The sequence below is a fragment of the Crocuta crocuta genome, unplaced genomic scaffold (genome assembly GCF_008692635.1).
Source record: "Crocuta crocuta isolate KB4526 unplaced genomic scaffold, BGI_CrCroc_1.0 scaffold120, whole genome shotgun sequence".
NCBI classification, from domain to species: domain Eukaryota; kingdom Metazoa; phylum Chordata; class Mammalia; order Carnivora; family Hyaenidae; genus Crocuta; species Crocuta crocuta.
Window position 1 is genome coordinate 290,260 of NW_027527375.1, and position 20,975 is coordinate 311,234.

General features: G+C 36.9%; 1 protein-coding gene across 6 annotated transcripts in view; it reads left to right on the forward strand.

Moving 5' to 3' along the window:
• The first annotated feature begins 20 nt into the window (after positions 1-20).
• Positions 21-20,975, forward strand: part of LARP1B (La ribonucleoprotein 1B) — a 115,106-nt gene continuing 94,151 nt past the window's right edge. For 2 of the 6 annotated variants that reach the window (XM_077766361.1, XM_077766448.1), the window contains exons 1-5: positions 23-959; positions 11,479-11,537; positions 11,940-11,999; positions 13,903-14,077; positions 17,326-17,466. In XM_077766361.1, the coding sequence (XP_077622487.1) occupies positions 437-959; positions 11,479-11,537; positions 11,940-11,999; positions 13,903-14,077; positions 17,326-17,466 (958 nt within the window). In that variant the 5' untranslated portion in view covers positions 23-436. Of the gene's footprint in view, positions 960-11,478; positions 11,538-11,939; positions 12,000-13,902; positions 14,078-17,325; positions 17,467-20,975 lie in introns of all 6 variants that reach the window. The other 4 variants (XM_077766271.1, XM_077766135.1, XM_077766204.1 and 1 more) reach the window with 4 other exon arrangements.

A 20,975-nucleotide genomic window follows, 5' to 3' on the forward strand; every position in this document is an offset into this window, starting at 1 on the left:
CCCCGCCCCCGCCCTGCCCTCTGGGACCGCCTCCTCACGTCCCCGCCTCCGCCCCCTTGTGCAGTTACCGGCTCCGGGGGCACGCGCCTCTTTGACTCCGCTAGAGGTCCTCCACTCCGGCTCTCAGTGCGTCCACCGCAGCCCGCGTCAGGTGAGGGCTCGCGGCTCCGGGCTGCGGCGCCCGGCGCTTGTTGGCCGGCTCGGGGCGTATGCCTCTGAAGCGAGCTGGGCCGGCGGGCGGGTAGNCGCTCCGTTCCACGCGGGGAGGGGCGGCACGCCGGGCGCTGCACGGCGTCTGCCGACGCGGGCGGCGGTGGCCGGGCTCTCGGGTTTTCTGCCCCAGGCCGGAGCCAGTCGGTTCCCCGGCGGAAAGACGGGCAGTCGAGCTCCCTGGCCCCGGGCCCCCCGTGTCTGGGGTGGCTGGGGCAAGGGGACGATGTCCGCTTGCGCCCCGGTGCCCGGCGCTCACTCTCTGGAGGAGCCACCCACGGTGACTGCTGAGAAGGAGTCGCTGTTGGTAGCGGCGAGACGGCAGGCCGAGCAGCTGTCCCCGCCCGAACGGGAGGGCAAGGAGACGGCGAGTGAAGATAGGGCCGCGACAGCCATCAGCGCTGGGGCTCGGGGAGAGCCGTCGCCCGCGCTGGTGCTGGGGTACAGCGTGCCCCAGGCGGCCGTACCCGTGAGACCCCTGGCGCTGCACCTGGCGCACAAGGCGCGCGGGCCCGGGGGCCCCTTCGGTGGGGAACCTCCGCCACCCTTGCCTAAGGACCTGCCGGCCGAGAACGCCTTGGAGATTGAGGCGTCGGCCGGACCTGAGGAAAAGCTGCAGCCGCCGCCGCCGCCGCCGCCGCCGCCGCCGCCGCCGCCTAAGGAGAACCCCTGGACCAGAAAGCCTCCTCAGCACCTGTCCACTGCCGGGACAGGACTGCCGCCGTCCCCACTGGAAACCCTGGAGGCAGGTCCGTGGTTCTTGCGGTGGGCACTGGGATGGTGTGTGCAGGGGTGATTTGCGTGGCTGTAGGGGCTGTCGTGGGACTGGGGGAGGGGCAGGCCTCCTTTCCCTGTCAGTCGGAGGTATTTCGTTCCAAGGTGTCATTCACTCTGCCTATTTACATAAATGGACATCTGGGAAGGGAGCGGCAGGAAGAGGTGGGACCTCGGCTTCTCCTTGACTGGTGGGGGCACCGCGGGAGTAAAGTTAGCTGAGCCGCTGGCTGGCGCGGCCTCTATTGAGTTTGCCCCCACCCCACCCCCCACGTGTTAGTGACTCGGGAAAGCTAACTTTAGGTAGGTAGTGCAGTTCATCCTATAGAAAAGTTTCTGTGGGCTTTTAAATAAAGGGGTGTCGCAAGTCAGAGCAAGGGGATTTATTTATAAGTAGTGGAAGCGCGATTGTAGGTTTTTTCATTGTGAAATAATAAGCTGAAAATCTGTTTTCAAAACAAGAAATAGTCATATTAAAGATGAGACTATACAGTAGTTGAGAACAGAACGCTCTGAAATAGGATTGCGGTGGGAAATAATTGAATAGGATAGTTGACAGGAGAGTGGATTGCACGTTAGGTAAATGGTAGGCGTCTACGATTCGGTTGGCCCTCGTCCTTTTCAGAGGAGGTTAAGATGAAGCCTCAGCATTTGAAAGCTGACCAGTACAGTAGGGCCCTAGGTGCTTTTAAGTTTGACTGGAAATACTAAATAAAACAACACAAAAAGCAGTATCCCCTAGTTTTATAAATTAAGTCTTAGTAAATCAGTAAAATTTTCCATACAAAAAATTACAGCTGTTTACTGGGAAATTTTCACTTTTTCTTACAATTAAAGGTTAACAATACAATGGGGAAAATGTGAGCATGTTTATAGGGTTGTGAGAATCAAGTGAGTTAAAGAATACGGGAGGAGAGCACTCGTTGGGATGAGCACTGGGTGTTATGTGGAAACTAATTTGACAATAAACTATTTGTAAAAAATAAAAAATAAAAAAAATTAAAAAATACAGTATAATTGTAAGGTGATTGTTATAAATATATTGCAGGTATAAACATTTTTTCAGAGGAACTCTAATAGAATGATATAAGTGTTCATTGATTTCTTCAGCTTTTGGCTGGTAATACTCCTCATTCTTGGTAAATTTTGACACTTGGAAAAAAACTACTTAAAATTTGCTCTAAATTTACTATTACCATCATTCTGTTCTAGCTGCAAAGATCTATTTACTATCACTTACTGAAGGAAGCAAACCTTTAAAGCATAATCTCCATAAGTTTAGGTGAGAGTAAGAAAGCCTTAATGAATCTTAATGGGCTCTTCAACCTCCCTACTTCTAGACTTACAATTATAATAATTTATATTCAGTGAATTAGCCAAAAAATGAACTGTCTTTTGATTGTAAAATTAATTTGACAGGTTTTTAAACTTTCAAGGTAAGACTCAGGAATTTTAATTGGGAACGGCTTTTTGAAAACTATTTAAGAGTTTAATTAACCTCAGGTGCCTTCATTGGGGATCTTAATCTTTGTTGGATGTTAAGAACAAGGCTTGAAGTATGTTGTGGTTCATGAGAATTTTGATTTTGCTAATGTCTCTCTTTGTAGGCAACTCTTCTTATTCAAATCTTTCTGTGCCTACAGGAATACCATTCTTTACTACTTGTAGCAGTAATTTAATAATCTCCCTAGTACTGACTCTAAGCTGTTCTACCACAACTTCTGTTGTAGTGGTAACATAGAGAATTTGGTGTAGAAAAATGCACTGTTTTGAGAGACTTGGGTTCTATTTTTGGCAATTTTTTGGGGCCTTGTAAATGAATGAAATGAGATAGGTATTCGTCTCTTCCAGTTACTATAAGAGTGTCATCTATAACCTGGGTGCCTTGGCTTCCTATTTTCCTAAGCAAATTTGCAACTTTAAGAACAATGAAATAGGGGCACCTGGGTGGCTTAGTCGGTTAAGCGTCCGACTTTCGCTTAGGTCATGATCTCGCTGTTCGTAGGTTTGAGCCCCGCGTCGGGCTCTGTGCTGACTGCCAGCTTGGAGCCTGGAGCCTGTTTCAGTCTGTGACTCCCTCTCTCTCTGACCCTTCCCTGCTCACGCTGTCTCTCTCTCTCTCTCTCTCCTAGAAATAAATTAAAAACAAAAACAAAAAAAAAAAAACAATGAAATAGCAGAGGACCTTTAAGGTTTAGAGTAGGTGCAAACTAGGGATAATCTATTGGTAGGGAGCCTGTGTAATTTATCCTACAAACCAGCATATTGTAGAGAGGTAAAGAGAAGGATATTAATTATGCTGAAATAACAGACTTAACCATGCCTGTCCTGGCCAAGCCTGAATTTACCGTTACTCTCTTAATGAGGTACAGGGTTCCATCCACAAAATTTTTCCAGGAAGTTTATTGTCGGGGATAGAAACACAGGAGATGAAGGGGATTATTTCAGGACAAATAATCATGAATTTTCTGTTGGAACTGCAAGTGACTCATTCTTGCTTCTTCAGCCCTTGTGAGGCACTTTATTCCACTTTAAGGATGTTTTTGGCCTGTGTATTGCTGTTTCTCTAAATCTAGGTAAGGCCTTTTCAACCAAAGCCTGGCCCACCTGAGACACCTAGAATAGTGTCATTGCAGTCATGAATTCAGTCAGGAGACCTGAAAGAATTGTCTCCTAGTCTGTCCTAATAATCTTGTTTAAAGTGGTGCCTTGTTTTGGGGTGCCTGGGTGGCTCAGTCAGTTGAGCGTCTGACTTCAGCTCAGGTCATGATCTCACCATTCATGGGTTTGAGCCCCGCTTTGGGCTCTGTCCTGACAGCTCAGAGCCTGGAGCCTGCTTCAGATTCTGTGTCTCCCTCTCTCTCTCTGCCCCTCCCCTGATCACACTGTCTCTCTCTCTCTCTCTCAAAAATAAATGTTAAAAAAAAATAGTGATTTATTTTGAAGGCTTTTATTAAAATTACAATATGAGTTTTATTTATCTCTTACCTACTGGTATGGCTGCATTTTGCATATCAAAAATCAGCTTTCTAATATAATTTCCGTTCTTTTACTCAATGAAAATATAATACTGAGTTGTCCATCTTTTTCATTCTTATTCTTCTCTGACCTCATCAACTCTCCTTTCTCTTAATGTCTGCTTCTTAATGTCTGTTCTTAATGTAAGCCTCAAATAAGCTTATTATTACCCTAGTAATATTTAAAATAATTTATATAAATGATACATAAACACATTCTCCTTGTAAAAACATAACTTTTGATGTCTCTTTACATATCCTGTTTACTGATATTCATACCTTTCCATGCAGTTTTGTATATGCTTTTAGAACATCATATCATCCTCCGTTTTTGGTTTAAAGTGTTGGTTGATCCCACCAGCCAGGCATGTGGGGGCGCCTCGCTGGTTCATTCAGTAGATATTAGGGTTGCGAGTTCAAGTCCCACATTGAGCATGGAGATCCTACTTTTAAAAAAAATTACAATAAGTGAGTTTTTAAAAGTACATTTTAAAAATTGCTGGCAAGGAGCCCATAAATATAATAGATATAGTTCACTTAGCTATTTACCTATTGGTTGACGTCTTAGTTGTTTCAAACAACATTTTTATTTTACTTATTTTAATTTTATTATTTTTAGAGGGAGAGCTTGAGCTGGGAGAAGGGGAAGGAAGGAGGGAGAGAGAGAATGAATCTTAAGCAGGCTCCACACTCATCGTGGAACCTGATATGGGGTTCAATCCCATGACCCTGGGATCATGACCTGAGCCAAAATCAAGTTGGACCCTCAACCAATGGAGCCGCCTGGGTGCCCCTCAGACAACATTTTATATATATTTCTGGTATACATGTTTTACTGTCTGTAGGATAGATGATGAGAACTGGAATTGATAGGTAACAGGGTATTTGTTGGTTGACAAGTTGCTCTCTAAAGAGACTGTACAAATTGATACTCCCACTTTTAAAGTATGATAATTAGTTTTAAAAATGTTTTTTAAAGCACCCATTTACTGTAGTAAAATGGCAATTTTCCCTTAAAATTAGTGAAATGTTGGTAACAGTGCATTTTCTTAATCAAAACTTTGCTAATGATTATAGTCATGAAAAGTGAATAAAATTATCCCTGTTTTTAAGTCTTTTTTAGAGAGCCAGAGTCAGAGAGCATGACTGGGGGAGGGGCAGAGAGAGGTGAGAGAATTCCAAGACAACTTTGCATTGTCAGGGCAGAGCTGGACACAAGGGCTTGAACCCATGAACCCTAAGATCATGACCTGAGTTGGGACACTTGGGTGGCTCAATTGGTTAAAGGTTCGACTTCAGCTCAGGTCATGATCTCATAGTTGGTGAGTTCGAGTCCCACATCAGGCAATGTGCTGACAGCTCAGAACCTGGAGCCTGCTTCATATTCTGTGTCTCCTTTTCTCTCTGACCTACCCCTGCTCATGCTCTGTTTCTCTCTCTCAAAAATAAATATTAAAAACAAAGCAAAACATGACCTGAGTAGGATGCTTAGCTGAAATGGAGAGTTGGATGCTTGACTGACTGAGTCACCCAGGTGCCCAGGATTGGGACTCTGGACTCTTAACTGACTGAGCCACCCAGGCACCCCTAAAATTATCCCAATTATGTTGCATTACCCCCTCCCCAAATGACTTAAATATCCTGCACATTGTTATATTGGTTGTTAACATGAGAAGAGAGTACTTAAATTGGGAGGGAGCCTATAATGTATCTGGTCTTATCCTACCATTCTAGCTTTTTGTTTATCTTCTCTTTTTTGTACCCTGTACTTTGGGTAAAGGCCTTATGTTTTCCTTCCTGTAATTTGCTCATCCTCATTCTCTTTAATTTTTTTCCCTCCAATTTTTATTTAAATTCTAGGTAACATATAGTGTGATATTGGTTTTAGAAGTAGAATTAGTGATTTCGTCACTTACATAAAATACCCAGTGCTCATCGTAACAAGTGCCTTCCTTAATACCCATCATCCATTTAGCTCACTCCTCACCCTGTTTTAACTCTGTTTATCCTTGAAAAACAAGTTCATATGCTGACTTCTGTATGTAGTCTTCCTTGGCCTCACTGAGCTACTCTTCTTAATTGTCCATAGCTTTCTTACAGAAATTACCCCTAAGTGCCTTGTACTGGGATCATATATTCATGTTTTTATCTTTTGTTCTAGTTTGTAATGTTCTTTGAGGCATAGGGTGTCTTCTGATGTTTGTATATTGTCCATAATGATGACTTTCATTTAAATGGTACTCAATTTGTGGATATTATTATTTTTAAAAAATTTGGACCTTTTAAAATTATGATTAAATGCAGTCATGGTATAAGATATCTTTCTTATGGGATTAGCCATAGAGTCTGTCTTTAAAGAACAGATTATACCAGCAACTCTCAAATTTTAATGTGCATAGGAATCCAGTATGGGGGTTGTTAAAATGCAGATCTAATTCTGCAGGACTTAAGATTTCTGTATTTTTAATAAATTCCTAGTTGGTGTCAGAGATGCAGATTCACAGATCACAGTTTGAATAACAAGAGATTTTGGTCCTAAAGAAGTAAAATAAATAATAAATCTCTGTTAACAATTGAAGATGTTGTATTACCCTGACTGGGTAGTACTGTTGCAGTTTTTGTTTCCAGTGTTAAAGCTTTTAAAATGAATTATTTTCCTTATTAGTTTAGAATGATTAGCTTATAGATTCCCAGAGTTAAAGAATAACATTTTAAAGGTATGGAGTATTACTCAAAAAGTTGCACTGGTATAGTGTCTCACCAGTGATATTTGAAAAATGGAGACAGGAAGATCAAACACCATTCGTGTATGTTAATATATACTTGAAAACACTAGTAGCATAAATTTGTTAAGTTTCATCTGTTTTGGAAAAAGTGTATTTTAAATTTTTATGTGCAAATTTATATGTACAAATATATTTTAATTTTTTTATTTTTTAATTTTCTAGAGTTGCTTTTTCAGTCTTATGTTTTCTCTAAAAACATGCAGAGAAATTTCCTCCATTTTAGTTAAAAATTGCCTTTTATAGGCTTGTTTTACTTGCTCTCTCTACATGTATACAAAATTACATTTAAAACCTGATGGACTATTTCCATGTCAATGCATATAGATTTATCTTATTTCTAAAACGTTTATGTTCTTTTGTTTAGATGTACCGTAGTATAACTATACCTTGTTAATGAATGTAGATAGTTTATTTACATAAATATGATTATATCAGCACTAGTCATCAGTAAACATACAGATGTTTTTGTTCCTTATCTTACTTTCTAGGTAATTTCCCAGAAATGGAATTGCTTTATTAAAAGGTATACATTTTAAATGACAGATTACACCTGTCATTATGATAGGTAAAAAGTGTTTTAGTTTATGTTTCTTTATTAGTTCAATTGAATGCCATGTCACATTTGGCCGTTTATATGTGTATTTTTGATTATATTTTGAGTAGTGTTGACATAGAATGTTACATTAGTTTCAGGTGTACAACTCAGTGATTTCAAGTTTACATGTTAATGCCATGTTCACCACAAGTATAGCTACCATCTGTCCTTTTACATCACTGTTACATTGTCATTGCCTGTATTCTTCAGACTGTGCCTTTTCCCATGATTTATTCATTCCATAACTGGAAAACTGTGTCTCTCTACCCACGTCAGTATTTTGCCCAAACCCCCTGTATTTCTTTTTAAAGTCATCTGTTCATCTTTCACACAGATTTATTTATTTAGCAGCTTAGTATCATCCTTTCAAATTTAAAAGTCTGGGTTGATGAGGTGGTCTAAGTGAGCAGCAGAAAGGACTGCCTCATGTTGAACTTGGAATTAGACAAATGTGTCCACACAGTTAGTGTTGCATTGCAGTTGCAGGTCTTCATATCTGTGTTGGGGAGTCTGTCCCTGTGAAGGTGAGAGCATGAAAAAGCAACCTACAGGGGCACCTGGGTGACTCATTCAGTTAAGCATCTGACCTTGGTTTCTGCTCAGGTCATGGTCTCTGGGTCATGGGATTGAGCCCCGCCCCCAGTCCCCTTCACTGATGGGCTCTGAGTATGGAGCCTGCTTGGGATTCTCTCTCTCTCCTTTTCGTTCCCTCTCTCCCCTTTTGTGCTATGATTCTCTCTCAAATAAATTTCAAAAAAAAATTTAAAAAGCAGCCTACAATACTTGCTTTTTGTGGACAGCTAGCTCCTAAAGGAAAAAGGGGAAAGGTACTGATTTTGTAGGTTATGTTTTTTTTTCCTAAACTCATTCAGCAGGAAACTTACTGTTTCCGTGGGAGGAATTGGGACTTGGGAACAGGAATGTTCTGGGAAAGTCTTCCTCTTGGAAGAGTAAATTAATTCATAAGGAAAATTTAGTAACAGATGTTGAGAAATCACTCTGTTTCCTTTTCCAGAGTGGCTAACATAGTTTGTCAGATACTTTGTGATGAGATTAAACATCCCAATTACAATGTGTATATAAAGGTCCTTCATTAAAATGTAAGCAATATTAATGCCACAGGGTTAAATATAAACTTTCCCATTAAATTTCCTGTGAAGGAATTAAAATTGAGAGATTAAAATTTAAACAAAAATTCACAATTGAGTCCAAAAGTATGCTGAAACCAAAATCTCTTAAATTTTTTTAAATGTTCAAAGAAATAAATATTCCCAATTTAATCACTTTTAACTAGAGGTTATAATCAATGTTTGAGTAGAGTATGGAACTATATTGGTTTTTATTTTTATATTTTTGGAATTGTATTGGTTTAAAAAATTTTTTTAATGTTTATTTTTGAGGAAGAGAGACAGAGTGTCAGTGGGGGAGGGGTAGAGATAGAGGGAGACAAAGAATCTGAAGCAGGCTCAGGCTCCAAGCTTTCAGCACAGAGCCTGAGGTGGGGCTTGAACTCACAGACTGGGAGATCATGACCTGAGCTGGAGTCAGATGCCCAGTCGACTGAGCCACCCAGGCTCTCCAGTTTTTTAAACCAATAGATTATCAACTCTGTATGTTTAAGTATTTTTAAACATTTTGTTAATAATTTGTGTCATGTATTGAAGTTAAAAAGTTTATGTGCTCAGAATAATTTAAAAAAATTTTTTTGACATTCATTTTTGAGAGACAGAGTGAGAGTGAGGGAGGGGGGAGAGAGAGGGAAACATAATCTGAAGCAAGCTCCAGGCTCTGAGGCTTAAAATCACAAACTGTGAGATCATGACCTGAGCCAAAGTTGGATACTTAATCAACTGAGCCACCCAGATGCCCCCCTGAATAATTTTTATCTTTAATTTCTGATCTTAATTCTGTGATTATTAATACCTAATTGATTTATAGTAAAACTAAATGAAACCTGCTTGTGTGGTCTGTTCCTTACTACTTTACATCAAATATTTTGTGTAAGGCTTTATTTTGTAACTACCAGGCACTTAATTTATTTAACATAGCAATATTTTGGGACTTTTTTTTCACTTTGTTGAGGGGAAAGTCAGTACCCCAACTGTTCCATATTGTATAACTTTCTTTTATTTTTTTGAGTTTGAGAAAGAGTGTGCACATGTGAGAGTGCCCAATTTGGCGAAGGGCAGAGAGGGAGAGAGAGACTGAGAGTATCATAAGCAGGCTCCACATTGTCAGTGCAGAGCCTGATGCAGGGCTTGAACTCACAAACTGTGAGATCTTGACCTGAGCTGAAGTCAGAGGCTTAATTGACTGAACCATTCAGCTGCCTGGATACTGTATAACTTTCATAAAATATACATAGTATATATAGAGCATACTTAGGTCAAATTCTGGATAGTGTTCAGGCAAATACTGTTGTTTTCCTGCCCCAATTTTTGGTCTTATTTGCCCATATTTTTAAATGTAATTTTTCTTTCTTTTTTTTTAATATTTTTATTTATTTCTAGGAGAGAGAGAGAGACAGCGTGAGCAGGGGAGGGTCAGAGAGAGAGAGAGTCACAGACTGAAACAGGCTCCAGGCTCTGAGCTGGCAGTCAGCACAGAGCCCGACGCGGGGCTCGAACCCACGAACTGCGAGATCATGACCTGAGTGAAAGTCGGACGCTTAACCGACTAAGCCACCCAGGCGCCCCTAAATGTAATTTTTCTTAATGAAATATTTTATTTTTATGCCCATTTACAAATACGTATACACATACTTGTGTACTTAATGTATAAACAAAAATAAAAGAAATACCTATGTACTCATTATTCTGCTTTAGGAATAGAATTACTTTAATATTTGCGATTCCTATGTTAAACACTGGTGATATCTTCATCTTTCATTCCTCTTCCTTTGAAAAGTACTCTGTATCTTTTTAACATCTGCTTCTGGGTTTTAATTGAAAGATTGCTTGATTTTATTCTGTAAATTGGTCATTACTATGATTTTATGGGTTCATGTTTTTCTGGGTTATTGTGTTTTCTGTGCACATCCCAAGTTTATTCTACTTTTCTTTCTTTTTTTTTAATGTTTTATTTATTTCTGAGAAAGAGAGAGAAACAGAGAGAGAGACAGCGTGAGCAGGGGAGGGTCAGAGAGAGAGAGGGAGACACAGAATCTAAAGCAGGCTCCAGGCTCTGAGCTAGCTGTAAGCACAGAGCCCGACGCGGGGCTCGAACCCACGAACCATGAGATCATGACCTGAGCCTAAGCCGTATGCTTAACCGACTGAGCCACCCAGGGGCCCCTATTCTACTTTTCAATATATACTTTAGATCATGTTTAGCTTGGTGATATGCCATCTTGCCATCTTGGCTAAGTAATGAACCAAACTAAAAACAGTTGTAAAGCTTCATTTAGAGAGTAAGTCTTTCTTTACGTATGTATTTCATTGTCAATCACTGTCTGATTCAAGATAGGGAGAAGTGGTGATACTATGATAGTCTTTTTTTTTTTTTAAGTTTGTTTATTTTGAGAGCGAGAGAGTAAATGGGGAGGGGCAGAGAGAGCGGGAGGGAGAGAATCCCAAGCAGGCTCTGCTCTGACAGCCACCAGACGCCCTACTACTATGATAGTCTTGTACAAACTTTTACAGGGACCTGTTATATTTTTTATTACTTTAACTAGATACAACCTATTATGGTTGCTAATCTCTTATTTGTTTACAAGCACAAATAGTTTGTAGTCTTATTTTCTGGATAGTTCCTGATGAATGTCAATGTATGAATTGTATAGCAAAATGTATCCCTACTAACTTTACTGTACTAAAACATGTTATAATTCTAATTTTTTCATGTTTTACTCTGTGAAAGGGTTGGTCTGTCAGTTCAGTTTGAGTAAACTGTGATATTTCTCACTTTTGATTTGAACACTGAAAACAAATTTGAATCTGTGCTTGCACTGTAGTTGATTTCTTGTTAAGAATTTCAGTCTCAGAACTTCGGATTTTATTGGAAATGGTGACAACACTGGCTTACTGAAATTGATATAATATTTTGTTAAATGTATTGAATGAATGGTTGTAAAACAATTCTGTGTTATTTTTTTTAGAGCTCAGTTCCCCCCACATTATAAAAGCAGGAAAACTAAAGACAAAGAAACCTAATAAGGTATGTGTTTACATGAAATAGTTCTTAGCTATATTGATATTTAAAATTGGTATGTTAGAAACTCTTAGATTATTATACACTTTTCTTCTAGTTGTATCATTGATATTAAGTTAAAGCTAATATATTAGAGAATTGTGGCCTTTGTGCAAATCCTGTATATGTTTATTCTGTTATCCTATATAAATAAATGTAGTCAGTGTCATTAAATAGTGCTAGAAGTTGAATAAGACTCAAGCATTGTTATTGCAGTGTTCTGTTTTGAGAAGATTTTGAATTAATTTGGCAAATGCCTGCATGTAATTGTATGTAGGTGATTTTTACAATTGTCATCACTTTTAGAAAATATTTTTTCTACTTAAGATTTCTAATTTGCAGATGTAACACTTATTTATTACTTCTTAGGCTAGTGATTTCAGCGATATGGCGAATTGGCCAACACCAAGTGAATTAATGAACACTGGAGTGAGTATTTTAAGGTTTTTTTCTTAATAAACGGAAAATAGTCTTATTTCAACATGAAGAATTTATTTTGTTTCAAATGTAGAGAATTACATTAATAAAGAAGTGCTGAAAACTTAGCAGCTATCCTTTTTATAGTCTAGTCCATTTTTCAGATACCTGATTTTATTGTCTTCATATGATTATATTTTCAAGAGGTAATCTTACATTTAGAAGGGTGGGTACCATGCTGTTATTTTCATGTAATGCCTATAATTAAAGAGGTTGGTTTTTAATCTGAGGCTAATTTGAAGCCCATTTTGTTTCAGAATTTGCTGTATGTTTTTTGATTTATAATCTTTTCAATATGTATTGAAGTGTTAATTATATACACACATGTGTGTCATATGCATGTATATATATCCTATCAAATCAAGAAGTGTTCAGTGAATGGATTTTTAATTTGAACTATGAAAGAAACTCTAAAAGGTGGTTCTGAGATAACTCTATCAAAGGGCTTTTTAGAGGAATAGTAGCATATTTGGTTTTCTGGTTACATGTTTTCATTTGATACTGTACACTTTGCTTTGTATTTTGTGCAGTATTAGTTTACAGTTGTAGATCATCTACATTACTTTAAACAGCTTAATTAGTGAATAAATAACATATAATAAACTATACATGAAGTATACAACTTGTTAAGTTTTGACCTATATGTGCCTGTGAAACCATCACCAAAATCAAGATAATGGACTTAACCATTACCCCAAAAGCTTCTTCACACTCCTTTGTAATTCTCTCTGTCACATTCTCCTCATCATTCCTGGCAACGACCGATATGCTTTCTGTCACTTATAGTTAATTTATATCTCTTACAATTTTATGTAAATAAAGTTCTAGAATAGGACTCTAGTTTTTTCCCCCAGCTTTCACTTAATTATTTTGATATTTATGTCATTAACAAGTATCAGTAGTTCATTCATTTATATTGCCAAGTAGTATTTCATTCTATGGATGGAATGCTGCTTGTCTGTCCATCTTTGAATGGACATTTGTGTTGATTCCAGTTTGGGGCTATTAGAAATAAAGCTGCTCTGTAAACATTTGTGTACAAAATTTTGCATGGATATATACTTTCATTATTCTTGAGTAAATACCAAGGTAGAATAGGCTGGATTGTATGGTTGCTATTTGTTTAGCTTTTGCAGGAACTACCAAACTTCATTCTCCTAATAGTTGTGAGAATTCTACTTGTGTCACAACCTCACTAATAATTCCATATGGTCATCCTTTTAATCTGATTCTATTAGGTGTGTGATGGTATTGCATTGTAGTTTTAATTTGCATTTTTTGAACTAATAATGCTAAACCCCTTTCCACACAGCATAACTTTTTGTTGAAGTGTCTGTTCATTTGTAACCATTTTTTGAAAGTGAGTTTTTTTCTTGTTATTGCATTTTGAGAGGTCATTACATATTTTGGATCCAAGTGCTTTTTAGCAAATACTTAGCAAATATTTTTTCCTAATCTGTGGTTTGACTTTAACAGTGTCTTTTGAAAAGTAGTTCTATTTTGAATAAAAATTGTCATTTGTTTTACAGTATTTAGAAAGGGTTTATTACCACAATTTAAAAAAAATTTTTTTAAAAATTTCCTAACGTTTATTTTTGAGGGGGAGGAGGCAGAGTGTGAGCCGGGGAGGTGGGCGGAGAGAGAGAGGGAGGCACAGAATCTGAAGCAGGCTCCAGGCTCCGAGCTGGAGCACAGGGCCCAACGAGCTCAAACTCACGAATTGCAAAGTCATGACCTGAGCTGAAGTCAGTCGCTCAACCGACTGAGCCACCCAGGTGCCCCTATTACCACAGATTTTTAGGTATGATAATGAAAATGTGCATGAAAATGATTTCATTCAGAAAACTTTTTGCAGTGTCATAGTGTCATCAGCCAAGGAAATAAGAAGATACAAAATAGAAAAGAAAGAGAAGACAAGGTTGAAAAGAGAATTAACAGTGAGAGCAAAGAAAGCCGGGAAACAAAATTAGATGGTCCTGGTGAAAATGCCAGTGAGGATGAGTCTCAGTCAAGTAATCAACGAAAGAGAGGTTAGTTCATCTATAACTTCCATTTTTTTTACACCAGTTTTACTGAGATATAATTGATAATATAGCATTGTATTAGTTTAAGGTATACAACACGATGATTTGATGTATGTATGTATTGTGAAATGATTTCCACAATTTTATGAAAAAAAATTTTTTTAATGTCTGTTTTTGAGAGATAGAGCATGAGCATGGGAGGGACAGAGAGAGAGGGATACACAGAATCCAAAGCAGGCTCCAAGCTGTCAGCACAGAGCCTGACGTGGGGCTCAAACCCCTAAACTGCAAAGATCATGACCTGAGCTAAAGCTGGACACTCAACCGACTGAGCCACCCAGGTGCCTCTCCATAATTTTAGTTAACATCCATCACCTCCCTGTCACAATGTTTTTTGTTTTGTTTTTTTCCCATATGATGAGAACTTTAAAGATCTAGTCTCTTAGCAACTTTAAAATATACAATAAAGCATTGATAACTATGTTAGTCACCATGCTGTATACTATATCTCCAGAACTTAGCTGTATAGTATATCTCCAGAACTTACTGATCTTATAACTGGAAGTTTGTACTTTTGGTCACCTTTATTCATTTCCCCTATTCCCTGCAGCCACCAATCTATTCTCAGTTTCTGTGAATTCAGCTTTTTTAGATTCCACATGTAAGTAAGTCTTTCTGGCTTATTTCATTTAGCATAATGCCTGCAAGTTCCATCCACATTGTTGAAAATGGTAGGATTTCCTCTCTCATGACTGAATAGTATTCAGTTGTATATTTATACACACATTTCCTTTATCTATTTATCAATGGACACTTAATGTCTTTTCCATGTCTTGGCTATTTTAAGTTAGATGGTCCTGGTGAAGATGTCACTGAGGATGAGGCTCAGTCAAGTAGCTAATGAAAGAGAGGTTAATTTATATTTTTATTTTTATTTTAATTTTTTGAAGAAAGTTGTAGTAATGAAGAATTGTATTTAATCAACTGATACCTAGTAGTCACCAGTGGGTATTTTGGATTTCTTCAGGGTACTATTTGTAATGGTAGCAGATTTGCTTTTGTAATATTCTTGAAATATTAAGCTTTCCCTTTATCATTTGACTTGTACTTTATGAAAGTATGGAATGAAGTTGCACTTATAGAAATGGGTATAGATAATATATTTTTAAAGATATATTCCTCAAACATTGTGTGGTAATTATTGTATTTTAAATTTGAATTGGAACTGCTCCCTGTTTGCAGTTTTGGTCAACTTTTTTTTTCATAGCATTTCTCCATTAAATTACACTTTGAAGGAAAAAAACAGTGCTTTGTATCCTTTTATGTATTTTTACATGTGTCTAGGGACAGATTATGATTTAACTGCTTTGTAAAAGCATATATTCATTGAGAGTTCTGAGCCTAGTAAAAGTGTCTTCAGGGGGCTTTAGGCAGAAAAGTTCTTTCAACTCTTGAAAGGCGGTAGCTGAAACAAGGGGAACATTGGGAAAATTGGCAGGAGATACTATGGGAGAGGTAAGCAAGGTCCACATTGTGCAGGGCTTTGGTAACTTGGAATTAGCATTTTATTTTGAGTGCCATGGGAAGCCGTTAAAATGTTTTAATTCTTGGTGGTAATGTTGCATGGGAGGGGACATTTTATGGTAAAGTGTTTCCAGTCAACTTCTTTAATAATGGAGCCAACAGTCTCCCATACATTGAGCACTTGAATTTTAAGTTTATTCATTTTTTTAAATTTTTCTTTTTTTAAATGAGTATCTACTCCTTAGCTGAAGGATAAGCATATTAGGCTTACTTGATATGATGAGCCAAGACAAATTGCTGAAAAGTGGGTGGCAACAGGACAAACATATTAGGAAAAAATTTCCCACTTTCTTAAACAAGTTTATCACTTAGCTTTTTCATACTTCTTAGATAAATCTTTTTCTGACTGCCTAGAATTCATACAGATGACAGACCTGTCATCCTGCTTTAAAATTGTCTTGTTAATTGCTTCAATTAAAACTGATCAGCAATCACTAAAATCCAGGTTTTTTTTATAAACATTTATTTTTTAATTTTTAATGTTTTTGTTTTTAAAGTTTATTTCTGAGAGAAAGAGAAAGAGAGAGAGAGAGAGAGAAGGAGATACAGAATCTGAAACAGGCTCCAAGCTCTGAGCTAGCTGTCAGCACAGAGCCTGACACGGGGCTCGAACCCACGAACAGTGAGATTATGACCTGAGCTGAAGTCAGACGCTTAACCGACTGAGCCACCCAGGCGCCCCTAAAATCCAGGTTTTTATAGTTAAATTCATTTAATCAAGTCATGAATTGACTCTCTTTAGAGCACACAGTGGTTTTTTTTTTTTTTTTTTTAATCTTCAAAGGAAGGGCTGGTTTATACCAGAGACTCACTGATAGAATTTATAGTACTGAATTCAAAGAGCTTTTTTTTTTAAGATCTTTCATATTCTCTTCCTTGTCTGTCCACAGTTTGAAGGATTTATAGGAAGTCAATACTTTAGTTGCAGACTGATAATTCCCTTTCCTTTAATTACCTTGGTAGTTTTTTAGTTGCACATGAGTCTTATTATTTTAGTCAAATATATATATTGAGCAGAAGACTAAACATTTGGAAACCTTAACTGTGGATTCTGTGAATTAGGTAATCTTTGGAATTTCACCACAGTGTAACAGTGTCATGTATTCAACCAGAGAAGTTAAATTGCCTGTCTCTCTTAGGTTAGGAAAATGGATAGTGGCTATAAAGAGATTTATCAAATACAATTAGCATATTTTATACTCTAATTTTGAGAAACCTCTTTCATTAGTAGTGATCTAGATAAATCAATATTTTAGACAGTGACTTGAAACTGATTGTTTTGAATTACCAAACTTTCCAGTGTATACATTATAATGTCTTATTGGTTATACCCCATTCTGAAGCCTAAGAGTCAAGTATTAGGAGTATTGTATTATACTTAACTATTTTTGAAGAGCTTTCTCATCAGAATTAAGCAGAAAAGTGAGCATTTTGCTTGAAAGTAAAATTTCTAATGATACTCTATTAAGTGGCTTTTCATATGAATTTTAGAAATATTTGCACAGACAAGTTTATTGTGGATCTTTGTGAGAAGAAAATTATTTTGGTTCTCTACAAGAACCTTTAAGGACAAAGTCTATTTAATTAAAACTTCGAGTCCATTCAGAATTACAAAGCTTTAATGAAAATTGTGCATTGTCATTAAATGATTTTATTTTGTTTTCTTCAAGCTAATAAGCACAAGTGGGTACCACTCCACTTAGATGATGTAAGACCAGACAGTCAAGAAAGACCAGGATCCCGGAACAGCTCAAGATGTCAACCTGAAGTGAATAAATCATCATATAACAACAGGAGAAATGATACACGAAGTAAGTTACATTCTAAAGGAAAAATTTATGCACTGAACGAACTTAGTCTTAATTTTTATAATTTTAATAGCCATGTGTAGTATAAACTGCTTAAGAATGAGTTGCAGACATTGTGCCCCTTTTAACACTAAATTCCTTCAGAATATATATCTTAAGAACAGTAATGCAGTGTGATTGTCCACAGGCAGACTTTCTCCATAATGTTTTTTTCAGTTCTTTTTCTCCTTTCCAAGATCTAATCTGAGATCACACATTGCTTTTACTTATCTGTTCTCTTTAGTCTTCATTAATCTGGAACGGTTCTTCTGCCTTTGTGTTCAATGACATTGATTTTTTTTTTTTTCTGAAGATTTTGTGACAGGTGGTAGATATCTCTCACTTTGGGTGTTCTAGTGTTTCTCATGATTGGATTACGAAGCTTTGGCAGGAATACTACAGAAGTTAAATGATTTTCTTATTTTTGCATGAAAATGCACATGATCTTGGTTTATCTTATTATTGCTGATATTGAGTTCTGGGTTAAGATGATGTACTCTAGGTTTCTTTATTATATATAAAGATGCTTTTTTCTCCTTTGTAATGAATATGTATTTTGTGAGAGAGACTTTGAAACTTGGGAAATACCCAGTTTCTCATCAGACTTTTCTCATGAGCTTTAGTTTCCATTGATGATTCTTACCTGATACAATTATTACCATATTGCAATTGCTGATTTTTCTTACCGCCTCATTACTTCTGTGTTTATTACTTGACATTCCACCATAAGGAATGACTTCCCTTATTACTGGTGTGGACTTATGGCTTCTTATTTTTTCAGTGTATTATAATCCATTACCATGATTATTTAGTTTGTTACTCAGATTGTCCCAGATTTGGCTGATGAGAGCCTCTTATGGGTGGTTTCTGGGTCCTTTTTAAAGAAGCCAACTTACTGAGTTATAAATTATATGTGTATAAAATACATTCACATTACTGTCACTTCCCCCAGTCTACTTTCTGTCAGATTAGATTTACCTTTTCTATAGTTTTATATAAATTTTGAACTATGCAACGTATGTTATGAACTTGTGTCTCCTTTTGCTCAGCATAATGTTTTTCAGACTCATTAGTATTGTTCCATGTATCAGTAGTTTCTACCTCTTTATTTCAGAATAGTTTTCTCTTGAATGAATATACCTTTTTATCCTTTCATTTATCATGGATATTGGCTTTGTTTCTAATTTCTGGCTATTATGAATAATGCTGCTGTGAACATTAATGTACAAGTCTTTGGGCATATCTTTTAGTTTCTCAGGTAAACACCTGGAAGTGTATTATTAGGTGTAACAATGGGGTACATAAGTGCATATTTAACCTTAAATTGCCAAATTGTTTTCCAAATTGGTTGTACCATTTTGTATTCTCATCGGTAATGTTTCTTTCCTTTGCTATTTTTTAGTTCATATGTCTTCCGGAATTTTCCATAGTTTGGACTTGGCTGATTGCTTTGTCATATTTTTTAACATGTTCCTTTGCCTTTTCTGGATATGAGTTCTAATATGAGAGGTTTGGTTAAATTCAGGTTTATTTTTGTTTTGGTAGGACTACCTCTGACTGTGTATTTCTTACAGAGGCAAGGAAAAAAATAGGTGTTTTCACTTATAGTTTTGTTAAGTTTGAGTTGGTTGGATCAGGTACTGTTAGCCTTATCCATCATAAACTGTCTCATCAGTCTTTTATTTCCCAGATAAGTTATTTCAACAGGCTTTCTCACATCTCAGAAAGCAGAGGAGGATAGGAGGAAGATATGTAGCAACAATTAGATGAGCATTTTGTTTTATAGGTTTCACTGCTGAGATCTTAAGTCTGATAATTTAAAATTTAAAAAAAAATTTTTAATATTTATTTTTGAGAGAGAGCATGAGCGGGAGAGGGGCAGAAATAGAGGGAGACACAGAATCCAAAGCAGGCTCCAGGCTCTTAGCTGTCAGCACAGTGCCTGATGTAGGGCTCTGACTTATGAGCCATGCAATCATGACCTGAGCCGAAGTCAGACACTTAACTGGCTGAGCCACCCATCCACCCCTTAAGTCTGATAATTTTAAATGCATACATGTCCTGTGAATGGGGAAGGCTTAAGAAAATTTTACAAATATAATATTACCACTCAAAAGTTTCCAATTATATTATGGAAAACTTTAAACACACATAAAGTTGAAAGAATTGTACAGTGAATACCTGTCTAATCACACCTAGATTTAGTAATTTTGCTCTACTTAATTCCTCTATTTGTTGAATTATTTGAAAGTAACTTGCAGATAATCATGACACTTTCAGCACTGATGTTCGAAGAAAATGTAGCACTTAGGAAAAACAACAGTAATTCCCTAATATCATCTAAAATCTAGTTATATTTACTCAATTGTCCATAAAAATGACTTTAAAATTATGAAACTTTCTGGGCGCCTGAGTGGCTCAATCGGTTAAGCCCCCGACTTTGGCTCAGGTCATGATCTCACGGTTTGTAGGTTTAAGCCCTGCATTGGGCTCTGTGCCGACAGCTAGCTCAGAGCTTGGAGCTTGTTTCAGATTCTATATCTCCCTCTCTCTCTGACCCTCTCCTGCTCACACTGTCTCTCTCTCTCTCATTCAGAAATTAAAAAAAAAAACATTAAAAAATGAATAAATAAAATTATGAAACTTTCTACAGAAAAACTGACTTTTTTTGGCCTTTGTATCATAGTTATCTGAAACTATGATACACTTTAATATCACTTTAATGTTTTATTCGAAAAGTAACATTCATAATTTACATTTTTTACTTACTAAATATTGGGCATATAAGTAACATATTCATAATTAACATTTTTTACTTATTAAATATTGGGCATATAAGAAAATATGAGAGTTATAAAGAACAAACATAAAACGAACACTGGAAACTCAGCACCAAGTTTAGAAATGTATATTACCATTACCTTTGAACTTCTGTGTGCCCCATTCAGTTTCATTCCATTTCTTTCCTTCTTAGAAGAAAAATGGCCTGAATGCTTGTTGTTTGAATATATTTATTTTATTGTTTCAAGCTGACATTCAATATGACTCCATTAACATATTCTGTGGTATTAATTTTTTAAGTTTAGTCTAATTTTTTTAGATTAATGCATGTTGATATACTGTTGTAAGTCCGTGCTTTTCTTCCCCTGCTTATGGGCATTTCAGTATTTAATAAAATCTGTTCTGTTGGTGGACATTTGTATTGTTTCAGTTTTTTGATATTAAAGTATGACCATTTACATTTTTATGCATGTTTTCCAGTGAATATGCACAAGAAGTTCTTTGGGGTCATTTCTTTTTTTTTTTTTTTTTTTTTTTNCTCAAACCCACAAACTGGGAGACTATGATCTGAGCCAAAGTTAGACACTTAACCAACTGAGCCACCCATGTGCCACCTTTGGGATAATTTCTTTTTTTTTTTTTAAATGTTTTTTTTTTTTTTTTATTTTTTTTTTTTTTTTTTTGGGAGAGAG